We start from the raw sequence: 24433 nt of genomic DNA on the forward strand, positions 1-24433 counted from the left end.
ACTCGATGCTGTTGAGGTTGTTATCGCTTGCAGTTGCATGTGCACAGTGCGACAGGCAGCAGTGATGGAGGGGCTTTCATAACGAAGTGGGGAGACAAAGGCGATGGATCCGAACTCAGCCCCAAAATGTTCTTGATAACGTCTTCGTGTGAGGAGCTACAGAAATCCGCACAGAGGCGTCTACATTTCACAACACCGCTTAACACGGTAGGCTATCGTGCATTGTAGTAGGCTTAGCATGTTATTGCGCCAACGCTCTTGGATTATTTTACCCTGGACTGCGAAAGAGATTGTCATCAAAAATGCAGACTAGCCGGCTGGCTGAATGAACGCAGGGTGGGTAGTGATTTAGTTATCGCTTCAGAGATATGCTACTGTGTAGTTTCAACACAACGATCACTGCTTAACTAAAAGGGAATGCCATGTTCCCACAAATATCCTGGCTCGGTTGCCATAGATAGCCATATATGGCCATATATGCCATAAATAGACCATCCACAGACCCATACAGTCTACGCGGGACCATATCATAGCCCTAACTTGACACTAGCATTAACTGGCAGAGTAGGCCTAGGTGCATTGCACCTAGGGTTGCCAACCGTTCCGTAAAATACGGAATCGTCCCGTATTTGCAAGGAAAAAGATGTGTTCCGTATTGAACTGATACGGAACGCATTTTGTTCCGTATTATTGAGAATCAACTCGTGCAAATCCATGACAGATCAGTATTATAAGTTAGACTATGAACGAAAAATACACGATTTGTATGAAATAAAGGGAAACTTTGCTGCTGTCATTTATCCCTCTCAGTTTGTCTGTCATCACTATCCCAACAGAGAATGCACTTTTCGTTTGAGCCACTGCGAGTCATGTATATTACGTTGATAGCGTAGCGTGAGATGACATGTCTTGTCATGAGTTTTACAGTGCATCTGTGCAAGATAAACAAATAGGCTAGCCTACTTGCTGCAGAATAGCCAAAAAAAAAGCAAGAAATAAAATAAGGCTTCACCAAATTCAGAGCTTCTGGAGCTGCTTGTGATGTTCAATATATTTTTTTCTATGACAGCATATCCGCCAGTTCAGTTTTCAGAGTTATTTGGTTTGAGTATAATAGGCTACAAACAGTTATTTCTTTAACTGTTTTTGCATCGAAATGATTCTTGTTTTGCACCAGATAGAAAATGAGTAGGCTAGTGGCTATAGAATGTAATATATTATGTGCGCATTTTAGTAAATAATAGCTCACAATTTTGTAAAATGATGCACTATTTAGTACAATAATACATACATAATTTCAATACCCCCCCCCACTAACTGAAGTGGATGCCGGTGTACTTACTGAAGTGTATTATCGAAACCCCCCCCCCCCCCCCACCCCGTTCCTTATTTTCATATCAGAAAGTTGGCAACCCTAATTGCACCCCGCAATTTCAAAGCAGTAACGTTAAATTGTATGTGAGATCTGAAGAAGGAGGATGAGCATTCGGACCTGCAGGCTACCAGAAGAGTTTATCCACAGGCCATCTTTTAGCCATATAGGCTACTCTGGAGCAGTCGAGGATCTATGAGTGTTTTCACGACGTTCTTAAGCAACGATGGTTTCGGGAAACTGTTCGCGAATTTGAACGTTCGTAGGCTATTACTAGGCTATAACTTTACCTCTAACGATGCTTTCGGGAAACGAGGTCCTTTAGACCCAGTTCCAATTGACAAAGTATGCCGTGGGTGCTAACCTACCCTGACTGGCGATTTCAAAAAGTGAACGTTATGGGCAGCGATGGTGTCATGTGTGGGGCTCGCATAGACTTTAATTTTAGTTAGGCTACTCCTCGGGTTGCATTTGTTGCAGGATATGCCAGGGCTTACCACTTGACTTCGTTCTGGGTCATTCCACGTCAATTCAACCAGGGCCCACGCACTTAGGTCTAAATTACCAGGTGTACTACGTTACCCAGGAGACACACTGTAAAATTACTTTTATGTAAGATCAATACTTTCCAAGATACAGCCAGTTTGCCCGTTCTCTGCCCGTGAAATTTTAATGATTCTTTACATTTGTTATGTGATGTCCCCCCAGATCATGGTAAAGGAGTCCCGTTGTTGACTGGCGTGGGGGAGGCTTCACCATGTCCTGGGGTGGGTGTCATGAAGACAGGATGTGATGTCGCGTGGGGGGGTGGCAGAGAATGGCCACAGCCATGGGGGGAAACCTGTCCAAATATGCCCCCATCTTCCTCGTCCTCGCACTGTCAGGAATCCTCTTCCTCCTGCGGAACATGCATACACTGGAGGTCGGAAAAGGCTTGCTTTTCTGTTACTAGTCAGGCAGAAAGACAGACATTTGTATGGTTACTCATTAAACTGATTCTGGTAGTTTTGTCATGTTCTGTTCTGTTGCATTACTTACAGAAGACACACATAATGGTTTAGCACTCACAAAAATAAAATATATTGTTTAAATTGATGATAAAAAAAAAAGAAATGATCATATTAAACTGTATGGCAATAAATTAGAGAGGTGATCTAGACCATGTAAAAAGGGGAAGCTAGTATTATTTAGAGCTCATGCTGATCTCATGCACTGATTTCCTTCCGCTTTTGTGCACTCAACTCTCTCTCACTGCCCACCCCATTCTCGCTGTCTATTTTCCCTCTATCCTCCTCTCCTCCTCCTCCATCATCCCCCTTTCCACTCAAACAGAGGTGGAACTGCCAGTCGATGTCCTCTCTCTACCAGCTCCAAAGCAGCATCAGTTCGGCCTTCAAGCCCTCTGGAGCCTTCTTGCTCCTGGACCACAACCACACTTACTGCCCCTTCCTGGGCCAGGAGCCATCCAGCGAGGAGGCCCGTGAGGAGCGCTACCTCCTGGAGTCCATCTCTTGGCCAGAGCCACCCACGCCGGGCACGCCGCCGCTCCGCTTCAGCAGCGACCCGGCCCGCAGCTTCTTCGTGATCCAGCCGCCCGCCAGTGGCAGAGGGGCCTCGGGCCAGTCGGTGTGGCGCGTGGGTGGCAAGCTGGAAGTGCTGGTCCACATGCAGAACTTCCTGGGCCAGCCCAAGAGGCATGGCGGCGACTTCCTGCTGGCGCGCATCTACTCTCCCGAGCTGGGTGCGGGCGCCTCGGGCCGCGTCACCGACCACCAGGACGGCCTGTACACCGTGGAGCTGCCGCTGCTGTGGCTGGGCCCCGCGCAGGTGGAGGTGATGCTGGTGCACTCGAGCGAGGTGGTGGCCGTGCTGCGACGCCTGCGCGAGGAGCAGCCCGACCGCGTTTACTTCAAGAGCCTCTTCCGCTCAGGCTTCCTGTCCGAGACCACCGTCTGCAACCTGTGCCTGCGCACTAGACCGCGCCAGCCGGCGCTCTGCAACTACACGGACCCGCACTCCGGCGAGCCCTGGTACTGCTACAAGCCCCGGCTCCTGGATTGTGACACGCGCATCAATCACGCCAAAGGAGGCTACAAGAAGCACCTGCTCACCACCACAGAGTCCATGTTGTTCTTGAGGTATGGGGCATATGGAGGGCAAATCATGGAGGTATTATGTAAAACTGTAGAGAGGGAGGAAGTACTGCCCCCATTCATTTCACTGGTCCATGCTAGGCTAGCTACATCCATCTTTTTCAAAATGGCGTTTACGGGGCTGAGGCGTCCAGCTGGAATGATAACTGGCTTAAGCCAACCCACCAAATCCTGATGCCCTGGTGTAATATATAAATAGTGTGCAGGTAATTCCATAGAAAATAAGCATATAAATCTTTGATTCGACACCATGGTCATTTTATGAGTGTCTATGAGTATCATAAAAGCATCAGCCAGATATGATATTTCTTTCTTGAACAGATGCCCTAGCAGCAATCTAAATACCAGCAAAAGTCCTACTCACACATTTGACTTGACTGAGTGAACCAATCTGTAAATATTATTTTATATAATGTGATTGTTATAGTTGGACAGTGACTCATGTGCTTGTAATATTGGCAAGCAGGACTTCTCACCGTCTGATGTGTTCAAATAATGGCAGTAAAACTAAGTGACGAGGCTGACCACACGCTTCAGTTGTTTTAAATGGATTTGAGTACATAAATGGGTGTTCATTTAAAACTCGAGGACATCAACATTGGGCACTTTAGCCAGAAATGCCAGTCCCAGTAGATCAGTAGATAAATGCAGGAGCTAATGCATCAGTCTAACCCCATCCATCTGATGGAAGGAATAAAGGCAATTAATGACTGAAGTCTATTTGCCTGTGTGTGTCCTCATAGATTTACTTATGCATAGACTATTCAAATGTTTATCTGTGACGCATGGATCTAGGGGGGGAAAAGAGACCGATGTCAGACGGTTCCGATTTTTTCTCTTTTTGTTTTGTCACAGCTCTACTATTAAAGCTCCCATTCAAGCCCTCGGGATGGACAACATAACAATCTCACCCGCTGTCAGAGGTAGGATAAGGAGCAGTCTTTTTTTTTTTTTTTTTTTTAAATGGGAACAAAACAACGATTTAGTTAAATTAGGACAGCAGTTAGAGAACACCGGCTTCTTTGGAAAATCCAGGGAAGATAACATAGGAAATGTGAGGGTTGGAGAATAAGTCTCTCTATGTCTCGCTGAGAATAAATCTCTCTATGTCTCGCACTCTCTGTGTTTCACCCCAATGGGAAAATGTCAAGGTCGGCTCTTGGACTTGGAATAAACTGTTTAATGGAACCACTCCAGGGGTAATGTTAATTACAGTGTACAATAACCTGCAGCTATGATCTATGTTCTCATGTCAATATAGACCATTTTGATATTTAGAAACATTGCATCACAAATTGAACGAGCACAGATGCGTGTGTGTTATTGTAAGGGTAATCAATCTGTAGGCATCTGTGGCTTTAGTGCATACTGTGTGTGTGTGTGTGTGTCTGTGTGTGTGTGCGCGTGCGCATGCTTGCATGTCCTTCAGCAGAATGCTAACCCTACTTGTCCTCCGCAGAACTGTCATTGATTCGACGAGACAGGTCAAAGTTAATGCCATCTGGGTATTACTACCAAGGCTCTTGGAGGCCTTTATCTGGAATTCCCATACAGCAGTTCAATGATTCCTCCGCCATTACTCAGTGTCTGCGTGGAAAACTCTTTTACATGTTTGGAGACTCCACTGTTCGACAGTGGTTTGAGTACCTCAATGCCTTCGTTCCAGGTCAGCATTGATTTGTGTCATGCTGAAATACATACAGTTAGGAACAGAATTATTGTTGATTTTCTCTTGTCTTGACCAATATGTTTGTCCTGACTGAAAATGACACTGCAAAAAATATAAAAAACGCGCACATCCAGATTCAAACAGGTGCTGGACCCGAAAACTACAGAAATAAAAAATGGCGTTAGTCCGCACACTGAAAAAAGATGTAGTGATTAAAATCTTTTTTATAAGGAGTTTTCAGTGTGCGGACTAACGTCATTTTTTATTTCTGAAAATGACACTGCAACATGGCAAAAAGTTGTAAGACAATGTGGTAGAAACATGGAATCAGAAAAAGAAGCGTTTTCAACTTAAATTTTTATTTTTAAAAAATGGTGTCCAAAATTACTCATACCCTTTTTAAATAATCAATGGAAACATCTTTATTTGCCATCACAGCTCTCAAAATGGTTCTTGTAATATCTACCAAGACTCTCCATGTCTCCACAATGATTCTAGACCGCACATTTTTAGCAGCAATCCATGTTTTGAGGCAGGAACGATTATTTGCCATTACTCCAGCCATGTGCTGACTTTTTTATGGATTGAGGTCTTGACTCTGGCTGGGGCACTCTAAAATGTTGATATTGTTTCTTGTTTGCCATTTATTTACCACTTTGGCTGGATGTTTCAGATCATTGTCTTCAGATCATTGTCTCTGATGCTGCCTATGAGCCCAAGGTTCCCTGCTTCAGAGGTTTTCCTTCAGATTATTGATGTAGTCCTTTTTTCTCATGAGGCCATTTGGTTTAACAATGTTGCCAGGCCCCATTGTCTGAAAAACACCCAAAACTAATACATTTCTGGTTGAAATTTTCACCCCATCCCAAAATGGACCACTTGGTCATTAGAGATGCTGATCATGGATCACTCTTCTCAGAGATGTTTCCACTGATTATTTAAAAAGGGTATGAATAATTTTGAACACGCCATTTTTCATAAAAATGTTTCTTTTTCTGATTCCATGTTTCTACCACATTGTTTTACAACATTTTGGCATGTGACAGTGTAATTTTCAGTCAGGACAAACATATTGGTCAAGAGAAAACCAACATTAAATCAACATTTGCCAGGGGTATGAATAAATTTGTTCCTAACTGTATCTAATTTTCTTTCATGATGTTTTCAAACTAAACAATGCATTTTCATGTTGTATACACACATTTGAGAGTGTCATTTTGTTGTCTTTCTCTTCATGCAATCTGTCTGTGTCTCTTTTCCCCTCTTCCTCTTTCTCTCTCTCTCACTTCTCTATATTACCTTGTCACGTACCCCCCCACAACCCCCCCCCCCCCCCCCCCCCCCAACCACCACCACACTCTCCCGTCCCCACCCCCACCTACAGAACTGAAAGAGTTCAACCTCTACAGCCCAAAGAACGTGGGGCCCTTCATGGCTGTGGACAGCGTCCACAACATCCTGCTGCAGTACCGCTGCCACGGCCCGCCCATCCGGTTCTCCACTGTCTCCGCCAGCGAGCTGCGCTACGTGGCCAATGAGCTGGACGGCCTGCCCGGCGGGCCCGACACAGTGGTGGCGCTGAGCGTCTGGTCCCACTTCAGCACGTTCCCCGTGGAGGTGTACATGCGGCGTCTGCGTCACATCCGCCGCGCTGTGGCTCGCCTGCTGGACCGGGCACCGGGCACGCTGGTGGTGATCCGCTCGGCCAACCCGCAGAAGCTGGACGCGGAGGTGTGCCTGTACAACAGCGACTGGTTCTCCGTGCAGCTGGACGCGGTTCTGAGGGCCATGTTCCGTGGCCTGCGTGGGGTGGTGCTGCTGGACGCCTGGGACATGACGCTGGCACACCCCACGCAGCCCCACCTGCTGCACCCACCACCGGACATTGTCAAGAATATGATCGACCTCATCCTCTCCCACGTGTGCCCAGCCAAAAAGGAGAGGATGAGGACATAGCCAGCAGAGGGATCTGGAAGGGGAAGGGGAGAGATGTGTATCAAATGCAAGTAGTTCAGTGGGGCCAAACATGATTTTTTGTTTTTTCATGAGGATCTACATCTTTTATACAGGATTTCCTTGAGTGTCCTTTTCCTCCCAGTCGGAGAAGAGTGAGCGCTGCTGCACTTTCCTGCCCAGAGGCACCAGCCCAAACGTGAACATGATTTGAGTGAGAACTCGGTTCTTTGTCTGAGTAGTTCCCACCTCCTTTTAACAGCAATTCGCTCACAGTCTGTTTGAATTTATGGAGCAAGATGGAATTTGGGGGGAAATGAGAGAAAAGATGAGCAGTATGATAAGGAATACAGCGTAGACATTTTCAAATGGCCAAATTGTGTGTTATCTACTGTCTGATCCATCTCTGTCGTCCTTCTCTTTGTTGCTTGCCTGCCCTCTATCTGTCCTCTCCTCTCTTTTGTAGTCTGAGTTTCATCCTCAACTTCCTGTCGTCCAAAAGTTCTATCCAGATATCTCTAGTAGTTGTTGCATTAACACTGGTAGAAATCAGTTCAACACGCAAAAGACAGGACCACACTTTAAAACTGCAGTCCTGCTGTGTCTTGCTGCAGATGACCTGGTCAGGGACTATTATTCATCTTTCTGCTTCATCATATAACTGATGGTGTGTAAAGTTGTGACATACCTCAAATGTTAAAAGGTGTAATATGTAGAGGATGGTGCCGCTGGTAGGCTGTTAGACTCAAAACTATGTTGCATTGTATTTTGCACAAGTTGTTGGCTTTAAGGTAATAATCAAGAAGACAGACAATGCCTAAATGAACATTGTAAAGCAATGACATGATGCATCATGCATATTATACAGGACACAGGCATATAGATATTCTGGACATAGCACATGCCAAACTGAATTAGTCTCAACCAGTGTAATCTGCACAACTCATTGTAGTGTTTGCTTATAATACCGGTGGTCCACTGTTATGCTTTTATCATGTAACCATTTGGCTACTTGGAAATGTAGCTGCTTACTGTATACTCTTTGCCACTGTGTCATTTGTTTTATGGAAAAGCCATTACAATAAGGGCCATTACCAAGCATCACTGGAAAACCAGTTTGACTACACATTTTTATTTTGCCTAAACAAATGGAGTCAAACATTCAAATTGGGGTGCCAGCTAAGTTCAAATGTAAAAGACTGCTTATTTTCACTGAACTTTTCTGTGTGCATACTTCCTTGATGGCCAATGTGAAACTTGCTTAAAATAAACTATTATGCATCCTGAGAACTGTGTTTTGTGTTGTTGAGTTATCTGTAAACAGGTATGTTCCAGAATGGCAACTATGCAAGAAAGCTGCTTCTGAAGCTGAGAGAACTGAAGACATAGGCTACAGATTAATCAGATTAGGTGTATATAACATCCAGACACCCAATATGCCTGTCTGGTGTAGCGCCACGTTTTGGAATGTATTAACAAAATATTAGTTAATATAAATCTCATGATATCCACATGCTCAAACTGCCAACATCACCAACAGTAAGTGTGCCAGACATTGACAACACCTTGGTTAATTGGTTGGAAACTTTCAAAAATATTGGATATTATTATTATGATGATATTCACATGCCTAATTAATGTGTGTGGTATAGTGCCACCACTAATTTATTTTAGGTATTGATATCAGATTCATTAGATTAATTCAATTTAGGTGCATGTCAACTTATACTTCACACATCTACACTAGAATACACACACACACACAGAGAGATATACACACACACTTACAGAATGTGACACACCAAAAAGGACATGTTTATTAACAAGACAAGTCAAAAAACACATGAGTCTCACTACACACCACACACATGCTCTCTGCATCATACACTCACTCTCTCTCTCACACACACACACACAATAATACTGACCTGCCTGTACATTGCAATAAGAGAGATCTGCACACACAGATACACAGGCTGACACAAAAAACATTTTAATTGATGTCACAAGTCAAAACGCACACAGACACAAAGAGCCACATCATTGCAACCTACAATATTATTTGGTGAAGTGCCACCTGAGTATCATCGTCACAGTGTGAAACGTCACACCCAACAGGAAGTGAGTAAGTGTTTCCAATGTATAAAACTTGCTAAAACAAATTGCACACACATCAGATGTGTGCATTGACACTCGCACCACATGTGAGTGCATTCGTTGGTTTCCGAAATGGTACGGGTCGCAGAGCCACGTGTGCTCGGGCCTGTCATGGCAGCTATATTTCTGTTTGTCCCCCATGTTACCAGCCATGTATGTACTGTAGGCAATAGGCATGCATTTATTGCACAAAAAGGGAAATGCAGTTCCGTTTAAAAAGAGGCCGACTGACTGTTACAGTTGATTCCACTGTTGTGAAGTCTGCTTTTTTGTGAGTTCAATCATCATTTACATTGATATGGGACGCTGATTTTTTTTCCAATATACAACATTAATAGCCCTCTGCCAGCCAATCAGAAAATAGCATTTCTTGTCTCTTGGGGATATAGTATGTTTTCAATAATATGCCTTGTAGTTTCTTTTAAGAGTTGGTATACCATGATTATTGTGTGGGTATTTTTGTATTTTCAAATGAAAAATTACTTATATTTTAATTAAATACATTTTTCACATCAGTATTTTGTATTTTATTTTATTACATTTTATGAGCCAGTATTAGTTTGTAACAAAATAGTTTTTGATGTATTTGTGCCCACTTCTGCCTGCAAGTATACCTGCTTTATAAATAGGATGATAGGGAAAAACATTCCAGATAAGCATTCAATAATGAATACTGAATATTATATTATATAATATGTTATATTATATTATATTTATATTAGCCTGTAATTAATGTGCAGTAAGCAGAATTTACAGATCAAAATTGTATAAGCCTAACTGCTGTTTTTAGTCAAGGCTATATGTTTATTGTTAAGCTAGCTGAATAATTTCCTGATAGAGAAGACAAACCATTTTGTGGATCATATGAAATTTGCAATGATGTGACTCAACAATCTCTGGTATAGCCTATAAGTGGCATCACACTGTCTGCCACTCGTTGTCTGTAGCTGATCGAAATGACATAAGCCTAAAGCTTTGATGTAAGGCTATATGTTTAGCCTATTGAATAACTTAATGATAAGACAAACCATTTTGTAGAAGGATGCATCATCATATGAGATTTGCAACGATGTGTCTTTGGTAGCATAAATCATTCTCGTTCTTCGTTCTCAATACCAATTTCAAGTTTTTGCCTGATATTGCACAGCGCTTTGTTCAGAGGCCACTGTTCCCACCTAGTTTGGCCTATAATCAAATGCTTGACCTCTTTGGAAAGCTAAGGCACTGTAGTTTCTTCAGAAACAATCATAATAACTGTGTGATGTCCTGACACAGAGTTACAGAAGCTAGAATATTGTTTTTTTGCTTATTCCACAACATTCTAATTACAGTTTTGTCAGTAGGCTATTTGCTGAAGGATAATGCATAAAAACAACCTTCATTTTAACATATTTCCACCAACTGGATTGTCATGGACTTTTACTATTTATATCACCAATTGAAATATAAAAATGTGAAAATAAATTCTGTTGCAATTAGTTTTAGGTCAGACCTTACTTTGCCTGGACTAATATTTAAATCCAAGGATTTGATGTCAGACAGGACATTTTATCAACCGTAGGCCTATATCAGACACTGATAAAATCTATTATCTCCTTCAAAATTACATCTTGGTACTGCTTCCTAACAGATGCAAGGGAAAGCTGGCTAGGATAATTAAGCAGGCAGGCAAGATCATCAGCATCCCACAAAAACAGCTGTCAGATCTGTACACTCAGGCAGTATAAGAAAATCAAATTCCATTCTCCAGGATCCATCCCACCCCCTCCGCAGATGTTTTGAGCTGCTACCATCAGGCAGAAGATACAGATCTTGCCAAAAAGTCACTATACACAAAATCCTTCATACCCAAATACATACAATACGCACACAAAACATAAATCTTAAACAACGTCACACACATAATTAGGACATTGCCTTCAATCGAAGAAAACATGGCAACGTGTTGGACAATAAAGCTTTTTGTATTTGAATTTGAATAACATGCATTTCTGAATGGGAAATTAAGGAAGTGTGACTATTGTGACGTGAGCACATTGCTTTAGAACAGCCAAAGAGTTTAGCCTTCATCGCCAAATCGATCGTTGATGCGCACAGCGGCCTTCACAATGCAGAATGGTGAGGTTGTGCGTCGTTCAATATCACGCCATTACGCTGATGTAAGCGCACAAGGTGGTAACATCTCTCACCTTCTCGTGTTCGTGTCCGATGCCGAAAGAAATGCCTTCCCCACGCTGTTTGCACTCTCTGAGAATGGTAATTTTGATCGACGGTCGGCACTCACATGAGCATTCTGCATTTCATGATTTTTAGTATATTTAGCCTACCTTATGTTCACAGACATTGAGAGCATCTGGTCAAACGTGTCATCCTTCATTGAACGTCAGATGTTGTGCCAGAAGGTAACTTGACATCAATGTAAAGCAGTACATATGTGAGGATCCCATGGATTGGTGCCTTGAGTGACAGCTATGGAAATGAATATTGGCTGACTGATTCCTCTGTCTTTTTAAGGTTGTATCAGCGATTTCAGGACCAAAAAAGCCCCAAACATAAATGATCCGATTCATCTAATCTTTCCTAACATCTGCTAGCTGCCTGCCTCACAAGCAGGCCGTCAAAAAACCGCGTCTCAGGCATCCTAGGCTCCGAGATCTGTACACAAAAACAATTGCTACCAACAAGGGTTGGCAACCCCTTAAAGCCAAAATAAAGTGTTTCAACCAGGACGAGATGCGCGTTTAGTTTTAATTGCACGAGAGGGAGAGGGAGGGAGTAGCGAGCTAGCTCTCTGTTTTGTTTGAACATCAACATAAGTGACGTATCCCCGCTATTTTAAGTCTAACCTATTGTCTTGATTGAGACTTATGTGCTTGGTTTTAGGGGGTACACATTGCAAGGTTGGGGACCTTTACATTCTCTGTCCAGAGAAGGGATGTAGGCAGAAAGCACAAGCTGATCCAAAGGCCTATCTTTCTTCTGGCGGAGAAGTTCAAACTCTTCACTGGCCTGAAACAGAAGATGGCCTCACCCTCAGCTGGTCAGTGATGACTCACCCCTCAGTACAGAACTGATCTCTTATTCTGTCATGTTCTCAGCTGTCCCCTCCCCTTCCTTCTTGCCCTCTCTCTTGCCCGTTATTACACATTGTGGGCAGCATGTTCCTCAGGCATTGCGAGAATTATTCTAAATCCTCAATATTGAATAGTAGATCTGGTCTGCATTTAGCCTAGGTCCTAATTTGTCTCCGCTCAGGGTGTGTGTCTGTGTGTGTGTGGGTGTGTGTGTGTGTGTGTGTGTGTATGTGTGTGTGTGTGTCTGTACTGCAGGAGAGGTGCCAGTGGTGCCGCTGAACTTCAGCGCCCTGTCGGTAGACAGCCCATTCGAGCGTGACGTCGTGGAGCTTTGTGTGCGGGAGAGCCTGATGCTGCTGATGAGCATGGTTGCAAAGCGTGCGGCCGTCCTGTTCAGCTTTCACGGCATCGGCCTGCTGTCCTTTCGGCAGGGCCATGTCCGCATGAGGTTCGACCAAGACTTCCTCACAGCTCAAGACAGGGCGTGGGGTCTGGGCTACAAGAACAACAACAACAGTGTGAGTGTGCTTGTGTGTGTGTGTGTGTGTGTGTGTGTGTGTGTGTGTGTGTGTGTGTGTGTGTGTGTGTGTGTGTGTGTGTGTGTGCGCGCGCACGCGTGCAAACGTGTGTGTGTGTGTCAGTGAGAGAGAGAAAGGGAGAGACAGAAGGATCCTGAAGATGAACGCGGCACATCTGGAAATAACAAAGCAAAAAGAAGATCAGATTAAGGGAATGAGAAAGACTGACTCACTGTGTGAGTCATTGTGCATTTCCCTTCTATGTTTCCAGAGGGTAAGCAGCTACACAGCCCATAAGTGCTGTCCAGACAGAGACCATGAGCTGTCTCCACTCCAACCCAGCCGCTCCTCACTGGATGTGAGGGACCAAACCTCCTCCTCCTCCTCCTCCTCCTCAGAACACAAGGAAGAGGGTGGGAATCGAGAAAGAAAGAAAGGTGAAGTCACTTGTTTCTGTGTGTGTGTGTGTGTGTGTGTGTGTGTGTGTGTGTGTGTGTGTGTGTGTCTGTGTGTGTGTGTGTGTGTGTGTCTGTGTGTGTGTGTGTGTGTGTGTGTGTGTGTGTGTGTGTGTGTGTGTAGGAGGGGGGGTCGAAGGATAGAGGGAGCTATGCACAGGTCTCTCTCTTCATTCCAGCATTCCAGGACAGGTTTAGGCTATAGGCTTTCTACAAAGCCTCTTTCTGAAGAGGCAATGGGAGCCACCTGACTCAGATTTCCTAATCTGTTATCTTAACATAGCATAGTCTTGGAAATCAAGATGTTTTGGCTGTATGTGTGTGCGTGCATGCGTGCGTGCTACATGCATGTGTTTGCCATCATTGTGGAATTGTTATCCCTTTTTTGCTTTATGAGAGCAGAGGAGAGGGGAATTCCATTGGTAGTGTGTAAAGGCTTGTGTGACTGTTATGCTATTTCTGGCCTATGCAGCTGACCACACTACTGGCCAGTGGGACAGAAGAGAGACTCTAAAGCTGGCCACAGTGAAAGGGATATGCCTGACCGAAGACCTGGAGGTCTCTCCACAAGAGCAAACAGAGAATAGGTGAGAGAAGACAGACAAGAAGATGTCAATTACAGCATAGGCTGTTGACAAAGCTATTCATATCTTCTTCAAGGAAAGATTGTCAGGGGTACTTTCCTATCAGAATGTGTCCTTAGTCACAGCAAGTTAATACAATAATATACATACTTTTGAATCTTCCAAACTTGCATTACATTTAGCTGAAACTACAATGCACTATGTCTGCTCAAAAAGGCCCCATAACAAATGGTTCAGGAGTGTTTTTCAGATGTCCAGTTTGGTCTTCAAAGTGTAGAATGTGGCCTTAAAGCCTGTATTTGGTCAGGGTAGCCTAAGATATTGGACCTTGGTTGAACAAGCATATTTGCAATGTTCTTTTCAATTTTGCAGGGATTACTGTATACACACAACCCTACAGTTTCACTCATAGATATAGCTCATAGGCATTTCCCAGAAACTCTATCCCAGCACAACCCTGAACACCGCACCTCCTAGTAGTACCATCTACTCTTCCATTCAGCAGCGCACAGCTCAAGTCAAGGGCAGACCCACTGGGATTTTTCACCGACTAGTTAAATGCAAACTCCTAAAGTAGGCTAAAGCAGCTGTGTAAGATCTGCAGTGACTTAGCTCAGCCCTTTGCATCTTAGACACAGCAATTTCACCTGACCATATATTTAAAATGCATGGTCAGGTGAAATTGCTGTGCCTACTTTTGAAGTATAACAAAAAACAAAAGCAAATAATCACTTTTTTTCAGTCCTCTAGGACATGTTTTGATAGTGATTTGTGAATGGGAAAGAATTCAGATCAATCTTAATTTAAGCAATAAGCCCTGAGAGGTCGTAGGTTACACTGATTTTAAAGCAGCTAAATCAGTGTAACCCACAGACTCTAGTGGCTTATTGCTTTTCTAAATCATTTACTACATATATCTGTCAAGATTTCATAAAAAAAGGCACAACAATGAGAAATGTAATGATTTATAATTCATAGATAATCATTCTTCCGCCAAGAAATACATTTCTTCTATCAGAATGGTTGCCAAGCGACGTCGAGACGCAGCAACTCTGACTTTTGTATCAATTTGGCGCAGTAATATAGAACAATATGTGGTCAAGGTGTATGGTTATGCTGGATTTTACAACAGCATCAAACGCGATTCAGCCAATTATAATCAAGGACCGGAACTATCCATTTTAGAATCTTCCAAATTAACAATCTACAAAAGTTTTGTAAAAATCCACCCTGTTATAACATAGTGTTTTTTCATGCACATTGTGTCATCATGCTCTAGATTGCAGCAGGGAGGAGATGGTGAGGTCAAGGAGGACCAGGAGTTCCATTTCTGTGAAGGCTACTGTCAGGACATTGGGCAGGTGAAATCCCTTGCAACAATGCACTGATGTGTTTCAATGATGTGACTATCTATCCATTTCCACCTGTTTTTAATCTCTCTATTGTAGGAAGTATGTCACTATATCAGTTTGTGTGTCTGCATTGGTGTGTGAGTATACAGTACATTGATGTGCATGTGTGTGCGTGTATGTGTATGTATGTGTTATATGTGTGTGTGTGTGTATGTGTGTGTGTGTGTGTGTGCGAGTGTGTGTGCGTGCATGTGTATACATATACTGCACAGGAGCTGTGCAACTTCTGTAGGGAGCGTGCTCAAAGGAACATGTCGACTGAAAATTTGACTGAGGAGAGGACGTGGGTGGAGAAGGAGGAGGAGAGGCTCTTCATGATCAACCAGGAGAAGCTCAACCAGGAACAAATGCACAGAGAGCAGGTCAGTAGGCTAGTCAGCTCATAGACGACCAATCAGACTCAGGGAGGGCAGGCCGGTAGGCTAGTCAGCTCAAAGCCAGCCAGTCATGTCTGTATGTATGGTCAATGATCTAGTCTACAGTCAAGACTCAAAGAGGGCAGGTCAGTTAGGTTTGTTAGAAATCATCCACAAAATAGATGAAGGGCTTGGCTTACACACACCCTGGAGGACAGACCCGAGTGTATAATTTTTCATTTCTAAATCACGACTGACAGGCAAAACAGATGTTTGGGTTCAAATTGACCACCTTGTGATCACTTTTAAACTCAACTTTGATAAGTTTGAGTTTAAAAGTGATCACTTTGATAAGTGGCCCACGGCCAGCCTGTGATAGCCTGGGTGAACCCACACAAACCTGTTAGCAAATGTGAATTTGCTCTGCAGGTCAGTCTGAATCTCCTGGAAAGGATCCCATCGACAACTGTTTACCAGCAGTGAAATTGAACCTAAACTCATGCATTAAACTCTTACCAAATCGTATCAGAAGTGCAGCAAACACATATTTCCCTAAAAAGAGGATCAAAAGAGTATATATACTATAGATACATCCTTCTTGTAAACAAAGGCTTTAAATGCAGTTTCCGGAGTTTTTGGTGATTTAGAAATTAGCGTCAGCGTCATCCATTCTAGACTGACCCTTTGCTTGCAGGTTTGTGTGGGTTCACCCAGGCTAAGCCTATGAGAGGCAAAGTATGTGTAAAGAAATTTTCCACTCTTCTTCCTGGAATTCTGCCGCACCACATTAATCAATTATCTTATTATAAATTATGAATCTGCTATTGCTGCTGGTGAAAGAGACTCGGGCATGATCTGATTTATGAGTGTTCCATTAAGGTAGAGTGTTTCATTTATCACCAATACAAAATGGTTTCACACATAGAAATCATGACAGAAAGAAGTCATAGTAATTTGAAATGGCAGTTGACTTCCTGTGTAATTTCTTGTAATGATGCATTTTTTATTACCGTACTTGGGTTGGGTTAGAGCAGGAAAGAATTACAGTAAAGTGAGGACCCCAAGAGAAATAGTATTTCATTCATCATAAATATAACATTAAATTACTTTATTCTTGGCATATCTCTTCTTGATTTGATCCCTCTGGCAGGCTCATGAGAAGCTGTTGAGGAGGAGGAACGAGCAAGATGCTGAGTGTAACATTGAGATGGCGAAGGCCAGGGAGAGGGAGGCTCAGCGGCGTATCAAGTATCATGTGAGTAGACTCCAGCCATCATGCTGAGCACGAAGTAACACAGAGAGAGTAGGCCAGGCTGGTAGGCTCAATCACTCACTCACTCATTCACTTACTCACTCACTCACCAACTCACTCACCCACTCAAGTTTCAAGTTTCAAGTTTATTCACCACATACTCAAGTATAAAGGTATAACCAGAAGTGAAATGCTTAGGTACCTGTCCAGTTGTGCACTTACAATAACCCACATAAATACATCCATAATAATACCCACCCATAGCAAAAGGGCAAGTGACGTGGAACAGTCTCATGGCCTGAGGAAAGAATCTCCTCCTCAGTCTTTCTGCGTTGGCCCTGAGCAGGCGCACACCTGCATCACACTTTGCCGCCACCACCCTGAAGATTATTATTCAGTTCTATTTTTGTCGGCACTGCTCAATAAAATCCATTGCTTATCGAATACTTGTCAGTTAAAAATGTTGCCGCTGATGTGCGTGGCAAGTGAAAGTGCACGCACGATGTCGCCCGTCTGCGGAGCACCTTACTCGTCCATACTCACTTGATCACTTAGGTGTTCTCTCTCACTTAGGTGTTCTCTCTCACTCGCTTGCCACACACTGAGCGCCACTTTTGAGCTATACTGATACGATCTCACACTGATAGGATCTAAAGTAATTTCCTCTCTTTGTCAGGAGAATCTGCTTCTCTTGCATTTCTCCGAGCAGTTTGTGCAATTTTAGTGTGGACATGGAAGCCAAAGTTAAGTGTGCCATGTGCACAATGGCTATTTTTGCTGTTTGTTAGATGTGCGTACGAATCATTTTTATTCCACTATTCAGTGTTGAATGCCGAGTTAAGCACTTTATCTCAGTCTAGTTTCCAGCAAATGAAGATAAAATAATTTGTGTGTCTATGCATGTGTGTGTCTGCATTGGTGTGTGAGTATACAGTACATTGATGTGCATGTGTGTGCGTGTATGCTTCTTTCACTTCATTTTACTGCTGTGGTATTACTTGGAAAAGTAAGTAAGTAAGTCTAGTAAGTAAATCTTTTATTTATGTAGTACATTTTTATACCGTCTGCAAAATGTAATCCATGAATTCTGAAATCCATGTCAGTGCTTTTCAAGGTTGTGTGTTTGTGTCTCCGTGTCTCCAGGGGTCATACCTCTTCCGAGTGCGTCCTGGGACCCCTCCTCCTCCGCTGCTCAGACATGGTCAGTACCTGCGGGAGCTACTGGACCAAGTGGAGGACCACCGGCAACAGCAGGCTCTGGATCAGCAGAGCCAGAACCTCATGGACCGGCTTGGTCAGATGGAACTGGCTGACGAGTGAGTGAGAGAGGGGGCAGGGAGAACAGAGAGAGAAAGAGCGAGAGAGAGAGAGAGAGAGAGAGAGAGAGAGAGAGAGAGAGAGAGAGAGTAAAGTAAGGAAAAGTAATAGAGGAGCATAAGAGATGTGTCTGTGCGTGTGTGTGTGTGTGTGTGTGTGCGTGTCTGTGCGTGATGGAAAGCCAAAGGCTAAAACAAACAAGCCTACATTTATACAAAATGTTCTTACTAGACCCTGCGCTGGACTTCCTGCAAAGCCCCTTTCTGAAGAGGCCCTCTTAAGCACATGACTCAGAAATATGTGAATATTCTGACTGAGCTAAGCTGAGCTCTGAGACAGCCTCATACATAGTTGAACATTACATGGCCGCTGTCACCAGTATTGCCACGGCTGACTAGTGTGGTCAAAAATCTCCAGGCACACTCAGGTGTGAGAAATCACTGCAGGTTTATTCACGATACCGGGAGCAAGTCACTGGCAACAGCACCTTCCAGTAACACTACTCAAAGTTCTCTAGGGCGAGGCCCCATCTTATACACGTTAGTTACATTGTGGTAATACACATCACATGAGTACAATGTTCTTTTCCAAAGAAGCGCCAAACTGGGGGTAAAAGTGGGACTGATTACCAGGGCCCCAAGAGGGGAGAGTGCCCTTGAAAAGTCTGGAATATATGCATGGGGGGGGGGGGTGCATGGGGCCCATCAGGACTGCCTATGCATAGGGCCCAGGATCTTGTGCTACGCCCCTGGAAACACAAGACGTTTACCCAACTGCTGTTCCCACAATTCACTTTCATGTATTTTTTTCTCCTCTCATGCCCTAATAGTTCTGCTTCATCCTTTCATCAACAATCTCTTGGGGGAGGCGAGGGGCCTTGATTCTGTTGTGGGGGCCCTACGTGCATAGTGCGTGAATAGGGCGGTCGGGCTCTGATTAAGTCACATTATGCCGTTACTGAAAACTTACAATTTAAGGTAGGCTATGCTCTGTAGGCACTGTTGTGCAAGTTCATACTTCACAAGAGCTACCGGGATGTTGGAACTGTTTTATGAGAGGAGGTGCGGATAACAAAAGGGTGGGTCCGGGGTTATAACCACCGGGACATTTTTGAAATTCTGTCTGTTAAATACACAATTTTAACACAGTTTGGGAGGGACAGAAATACCATTGGCTAACAAAGTAAGCAGGACCAGTCTTCTGTCTGACTCAGGTGATTGCTACCTGCAGAAGGTTATCTCTTCACTGCTTGACACTAGGCTGCATATTTCACATTAACAATGGAGATATTAGTAAAACTACCTTTCGGTTAACAGAGATGCAGATCCTCTCCCTAATTCATTTATTTGTGCAACAGCTCACATTCTGTGTTCTCTCCAGTGAGACGACCGAAATACAATAGTTATACATACACACATATAGTTACACACACACACACACACACATCAGTCATAATGAGGTGCTGTGTTTGGCAGGATCTCGGAGCAGAGGCATCAGCAGCTGCAGAGGAAGGTCAGTGCTGTCAGGTGCTATAAGAGGGCTCTGGACACCCAGTGCAACGGAGGCTGCACAGGCCTGGGCCGCACAACAAGGGTATGTTACGTGACTGTGTGTGTGTGTATGTGTGTGTGTGTGTGTGTGTGTTTGGTTTTCTATGGAAACAAAGTAGGTTGTTTCATATAGCTATTTTGTGCATGTATGAAAAGGTTTGTGTAGGGGGGGGGCGGTTGATATGTGCTTGTGAGCATGAGTATGGCTATGTGCGAGAGAGAATGTATTATGTTTAACAGGCATGGTAGTGGTTTTGTTGCTCCGGCTCACACACAGCACAACTTTAAACATCAGACTTTCAGATGGTATTCAGGGTGTATAAATAGGTCAGACTCTATCACCCTGAACTGCCTTCAGATCATGAGATTAAGTTCCACAGAGCATGTGCACAGATGTGAATTTCTTGAGCTTACCGTACCTTGCTTTGGATTCACACACCATATGTCAAGCCTCCCCCTGTATTTAAACAGCAGAAATAACAGCAGAAAATAATGCCTGACATGGTAACCTAAGCAGGAGATATAAGCCCAAAAGGTCATAAGGTCACAGAAGGTCGATGCACTGGCATCTTTAATCCCTGGGGTGAATTGGGCTCTGATTTGGATCAGACTGTATCAGCTGCACCAGATGTAAGGTCCTGTCAGGATCTAAAGTCAGTCCACATAAGTTAACACTACAGTATGTATGTAGCAGAGGCTTAATTTATGTCAAAGGGATGTTTCCAAATGTGTACCTACTCATACTCTTACTATATATGATGTATTTATAGTGCTCTGTGATGTCTTGTAATGTCTGTTTTAAGCAGCAGTTCCAATGTTCTCCCTTGTAAAGTGCCGTATGGACCCTTTCAAGAGAGTTCCATTATCAGCATCATAGTTGGCCCCACAAGACTTCCTTTTTAACATTCTATATGTTATCTTAATGCAGAGGAAGTAGATTGGGGCCCAAATAGAATGTTCAAGCATTGTTTTTGTTTACCTTGTTGAAAGGGTCTATATAATAACAATAATGGCAACAATAGCACCCCTAACATCCCACCAGTCGCCTGCGGAGAGCCCGGTCTTTTGCCGGTACGATGAAGTGCCCAGTGAGCTGGCAGAGCAGAAGCAGAGGGCACGAGAGCTGCGGCAGCACCAGATCAACGCCGCCACCCTCAGGCGCCGGGACGAGCGCTTCAGCCGCATCCTGGAGCAGAAGAGGGAGATCGACATGCTGAACAGGACGCGGCAGGAGTGAGTTGAGTCCAGGATGAGAGTTAGAGGAAGTGAATAGGGATGGAGTTAGAGGAAGTGAAAAGGGATTGGTGGGTGAGGTAAGGGAGGTGGAGAAAGAGAGAAATATGGGCTGGGTGGAGGACACCACGTAGGTGTTTCGGAGCTGATGGAAACCTGGCCACACAGTCCACTGTTTCAGAGAAACAGGTGAAACAAGGATGGATGGATAGATGGATGATGGATGGATATTTATTGATCCCCAAGGGGAAATTCAAGGTGTCAAGAATGATGACAACATTGAATAAAATCAATGTTTAAATAAAAACAAAAAACAACTGAATTGTTTACAATCAACCAGTACAATCATTACAACCAATTAAAAATAGTTGCCTGTCAGCTTCTAACCAGGAAATATAATTGGGTAGACATAGCAGTGTTTCACAGGGGAGTATGGGTGTAGTTGTCCTTGTAAGAGGTTCAGTGGGGTGATGCTTGGCATGTGATGTTTCTCCCGCCAGGATGAGAGCAGATCTTGTGACTCGTCATAAGAAGCTGCGCGCCATGAGAGGGGCACTGGAGGATCTCTGGGCTCAAACTGTCGAGGCCAAGAGGCTCCGAGAACAGAAGGAGAGGAGCTTCATGAGGTAGGCCTTCTAGCTCTATATCTAGTCAAACATTCCGTTGAAAAAAAAAAAGCTAGTCCTAGACTAAAAAAAAAAAAAAACTTTGATGAAGATCTCCACTGAAAACAAAGAGCTTTTCAGTTAAAGACTAGGCTTACTGGATTTACAATTCAGGTTTGCTGAACAAATATGGTGATATTTAATTCTTTTGAAGTAATTTGTGATAAAACGTACAGAAAACGGCAGTGGATCAATGTACAATGTACATGAATAATGTAGATTTCAAGTCACATTTCACTCCCCTCTCTTCCTCCTGGACCTAAATCAACATGCTCAAAGCAGTCTGGCCCAGTGGCTCTCAGATTCATAAATGTCCATAACCTTATTATTCCACAAACTCACACATCCAGACTTGTCACAGATCGTACACTGGAGTCTTGCTTTCTGACGTCTGTGCTGTGTTTGTAGGGCTGGTGGTCGTCTGGTGATTGACCAGTGTACCGAGTACCAACGCTGTGGGCAGTGCCAGAGACGGCTCGGTTTCTGTGGAGGAACTAACTTGTGGAAGGAATCCCGCTACATCGCTGGCTCCCGACTGATGGTGTAGTTCATGGCAGCCATCTTCTTTTCTTTTTCTTTTTTACTTCCTGAACATCTAGATTTGCGTTATTCCAAATGGAACCTCTTAAGTAAAGACACAGAACAGTTGCAAAAGCATATGTTTTTTTTTTATTTTGTTGTATATTGCCTTCAAAAAAAAAACCCTCCATGGAATACAATTCCTTTGTAGTGCATCACTTGTAAAGCATGTTCTAAAAGTCAGAGCAGAAACAGGGCTTCTACTGTAGCAAGACACGAGCAGGTTCAAGCTTGGACGTAATGGAAATAGAAGGAAACACACAGAGACACTCACTCACGCTCACACAGAACTGTGTGGCTATTCATCGGCACATTTTTTTTCCCTTCCTCTGAAACTTTGGCCTAATAAAATTCTACTTAACTAAAACCATCATAGAAAACAAGAAAACAGGACCGGACTCAGAGAACGGACAAAAGAACGGCACACAAATAATTACGTCTACCACCATAATGCAGTAGTCTCTTAGTATTCAAACATTCAGACAGTCACAGGCACCTTGTCAGTTTGTGCTGGCAGACTTTATACAAAAATAACCTCTTATCTAAACCCTCTCTGCTGCTCAGGCAAGTTGGGAGAGGAAGTCTAATGAAATCATGGGCATTTAGAAGTGCTTTCAATGAAAAGCTAATAACAGTGACGGTAACAAAAATGTCATACTTTAGAACACAGAGCTAAATACCTTCTTATAAAATGTATTCCGTAGCCATTTTGTGCGGTACTTTATAAAAGCCATGATTAACTTCCACAATGATGATGAAATAATCTATAAGAGCCACAGTCCACAAAGCACATGTCCACAGAGAACATGAAAGACATGCCTAGTTTAGCCATGGAGCTCTGAGCTGAACTGGTTCCATCAGTCAGCAGGGAGTGTGTACATGCGTGCGGCATCTAAGGAAGATGAGTGGGCATACAAACGGGTGCCAGTTCAGTTCATTTCATTTTGGTACAGGCCACACTGGGCACAGACAAGAGCACTTGACACATGGGCTGGATACAAAAAAGAAAATTACATTAGTAATACAAAATGCTACACTGCAGGAAAGTGTTGGGTGGTGATTGGCCCTAGTTGGCTGGATGAGTAACGGCAAAAAAGAGGCGTCATATAGATATGTCTTTGTCTTTAAAAACAAGAGAGAGGGGGAGAGAAAGAGAGAGTTGGAGGGATAGAGAGGGGGATGACAAGGTGAAATTCAGAGAGAAAAACAGGCGGAGGATTTCTCCCTCCACTCTCCCTTCCCCGTCTTCTGCACACACCCTCCGTCTGACGGCATGGGAGATAAAGAGTAAAAACAGTGACGAGCAACTCGTTTTCCTCCCCTATGCACTGCTTTCAGTCTCTTTTCCTCCCCTCTGTCTATCCTTATTAAAAACAGAGCAGAGGATTTTGAGAGAGAGAGAGAGAGAGAGAGAGAGAGAGAGAGAGAGAGAGAGAGAGAGAGAGAGAGAGAGAGAGAGAAAAAAAAAAAAAAAGAGTGCGACCGTGGCATCAGTTCTGGCACTGGTAGCGGTCTACACATCCTGGACCTTCTGGGCGCCTACCGGCCAGTCGTAGCTGTCTAGGACGAAGGAATCGTAGTCGGCGTTGTAGACGTGGGACAGAATGAAAGCCTCCTTGTCCTTGGGCTCCGGGTACAGGGACGCAACGTTATTCCTGTAGGCATAGTCCACGAGCTGAAAGAGGAACATGCAATCAAATTAACAGGGTTGAGACACAATGCACTTTGAGGAAGAGTGACAAAGGCCATCGTTTTTTCTGTAATTCATTTAATTCATGCGTCATGACTACATGAGGCCTCCTCTTCATGTAGCTGCTCTAGCTTAGAGCACAAACACTGCATTTGTCTGTGTGAAGGTAATAGAGAGGGACTGTAAGCTAACGTTCTTATGAGGGGAGGGATTGTGTGCGTCACCCACGTAGCCGTCTAGCATTTGATCCAATAGCCATAAATAGCTACATTAACCACACAAACCTCTTAACCCAGTTTATAAAATAGACCAATATCTGAATATAGTCAAGCTCAATTTGAAAGTCTTTGTGCAATGGCATCATTCTTTCCTCTGCCGAGGGGAAAATAGGTGTGTAGGAGTTGAGTAGATATACAGTATTTTACAGTAAGTTATTCAGGCAGT

At 43.7% G+C, this 24433-nt stretch overlaps 3 protein-coding genes and 1 long non-coding RNA gene across 9 annotated transcripts in view; 2 read left to right on the forward strand and 2 right to left on the reverse strand.

The window, feature by feature from the left end:
* nxpe3 (neurexophilin and PC-esterase domain family, member 3) lies at positions 1–8434 on the forward strand. Of its 3 annotated transcripts, XM_042069652.1 has the most exons (7): positions 49–207; positions 2081–2117; positions 2161–2294; positions 2705–3510; positions 4381–4448; positions 4985–5191; positions 6579–8434. In XM_042069652.1, exons 3-7 carry the CDS (start codon positions 2190–2192, stop codon positions 7148–7150), a joined length of 1758 nt encoding a protein of 585 aa, XP_041925586.1. In that variant the 5' UTR covers positions 49–207; positions 2081–2117; positions 2161–2189; the 3' UTR covers positions 7151–8434. The 3 variants fall into 3 exon arrangements, with proteins under 3 accessions (XP_041925604.1, XP_041925586.1, XP_041925596.1); XM_042069662.1 differs by having other exon boundaries at positions 204–336; positions 2081–2294; XM_042069670.1 differs by lacking the exons at positions 2081–2117; positions 2161–2294 and having other exon boundaries at positions 1–207.
* Positions 6381–21973, reverse strand: LOC121689663. The gene is made up of 3 exons (XR_006024841.1): positions 21959–21973; positions 15572–15573; positions 6381–6435 (listed from the first exon to the last, which is right to left on the reverse strand). It is a non-coding gene; the product is annotated as an uncharacterized LOC121689663 (long non-coding RNA).
* On the forward strand, positions 11371–22377 carry LOC121689628 (coiled-coil domain-containing protein 81-like). Its single transcript, XM_042069601.1, has 14 exons — positions 11371–11560; positions 11645–11706; positions 12188–12344; positions 12634–12896; positions 13168–13333; positions 13824–13938; positions 15215–15296; positions 15560–15709; positions 16854–16958; positions 18099–18271; positions 19748–19865; positions 20865–21055; positions 21556–21681; positions 22129–22377. Exons 1-14 carry the CDS (start codon positions 11392–11394, stop codon positions 22265–22267), a joined length of 2016 nt encoding a protein of 671 aa, XP_041925535.1. The 5' UTR covers positions 11371–11391; the 3' UTR covers positions 22268–22377.
* The window catches only part of me3 (malic enzyme 3, NADP(+)-dependent, mitochondrial), a 10448-nt gene continuing 8381 nt past the window's right edge, over positions 22367–24433 (reverse strand). For 3 of the 4 annotated variants that reach the window (XM_042069619.1, XM_042069612.1, XM_042069639.1), the window contains exon 15: positions 22367–23974. In XM_042069619.1, the coding sequence (XP_041925553.1) occupies positions 23813–23974 (162 nt within the window). In that variant the 3' untranslated portion in view covers positions 22367–23812. The remainder of the gene's footprint in view (positions 23975–24433) is intronic. The other variant, XM_042069629.1, reaches the window with a different exon arrangement.

This window comes from Alosa sapidissima, chromosome 2, assembly GCF_018492685.1.
Source record: "Alosa sapidissima isolate fAloSap1 chromosome 2, fAloSap1.pri, whole genome shotgun sequence".
Taxonomy (NCBI): domain Eukaryota; kingdom Metazoa; phylum Chordata; class Actinopteri; order Clupeiformes; family Clupeidae; genus Alosa; species Alosa sapidissima.

Bases quoted from the DNA above. Each gene is read 5' to 3' on its own strand.
- LOC121689628 (XM_042069601.1), top strand. From the start codon at position 11,392: ATGCGCACAGCGGCCTTCACAATGCAGAATGGTGAGGTTGTGCGTCGT. The intron at 12,897-13,167 runs GTGAGTGTGCTT...CTATGTTTCCAG, and splicing joins ACAAGAACAACAACAACAGT to AGGGTAAGCAGCTACACAGC. The intron at 15,297-15,559 runs GTGAAATCCCTT...TATACTGCACAG, and splicing joins ACTGTCAGGACATTGGGCAG to GAGCTGTGCAACTTCTGTAG.
- nxpe3 (XM_042069652.1), top strand. From the start codon at position 2,190: ATGGCCACAGCCATGGGGGGAAACCTGTCCAAATATGCCCCCATCTTC. The intron at 2,295-2,704 runs GTCGGAAAAGGC...CCACTCAAACAG, and splicing joins GGAACATGCATACACTGGAG to AGGTGGAACTGCCAGTCGAT. The intron at 5,192-6,578 runs GTCAGCATTGAT...CCCCACCTACAG, and splicing joins CCTCAATGCCTTCGTTCCAG to AACTGAAAGAGTTCAACCTC.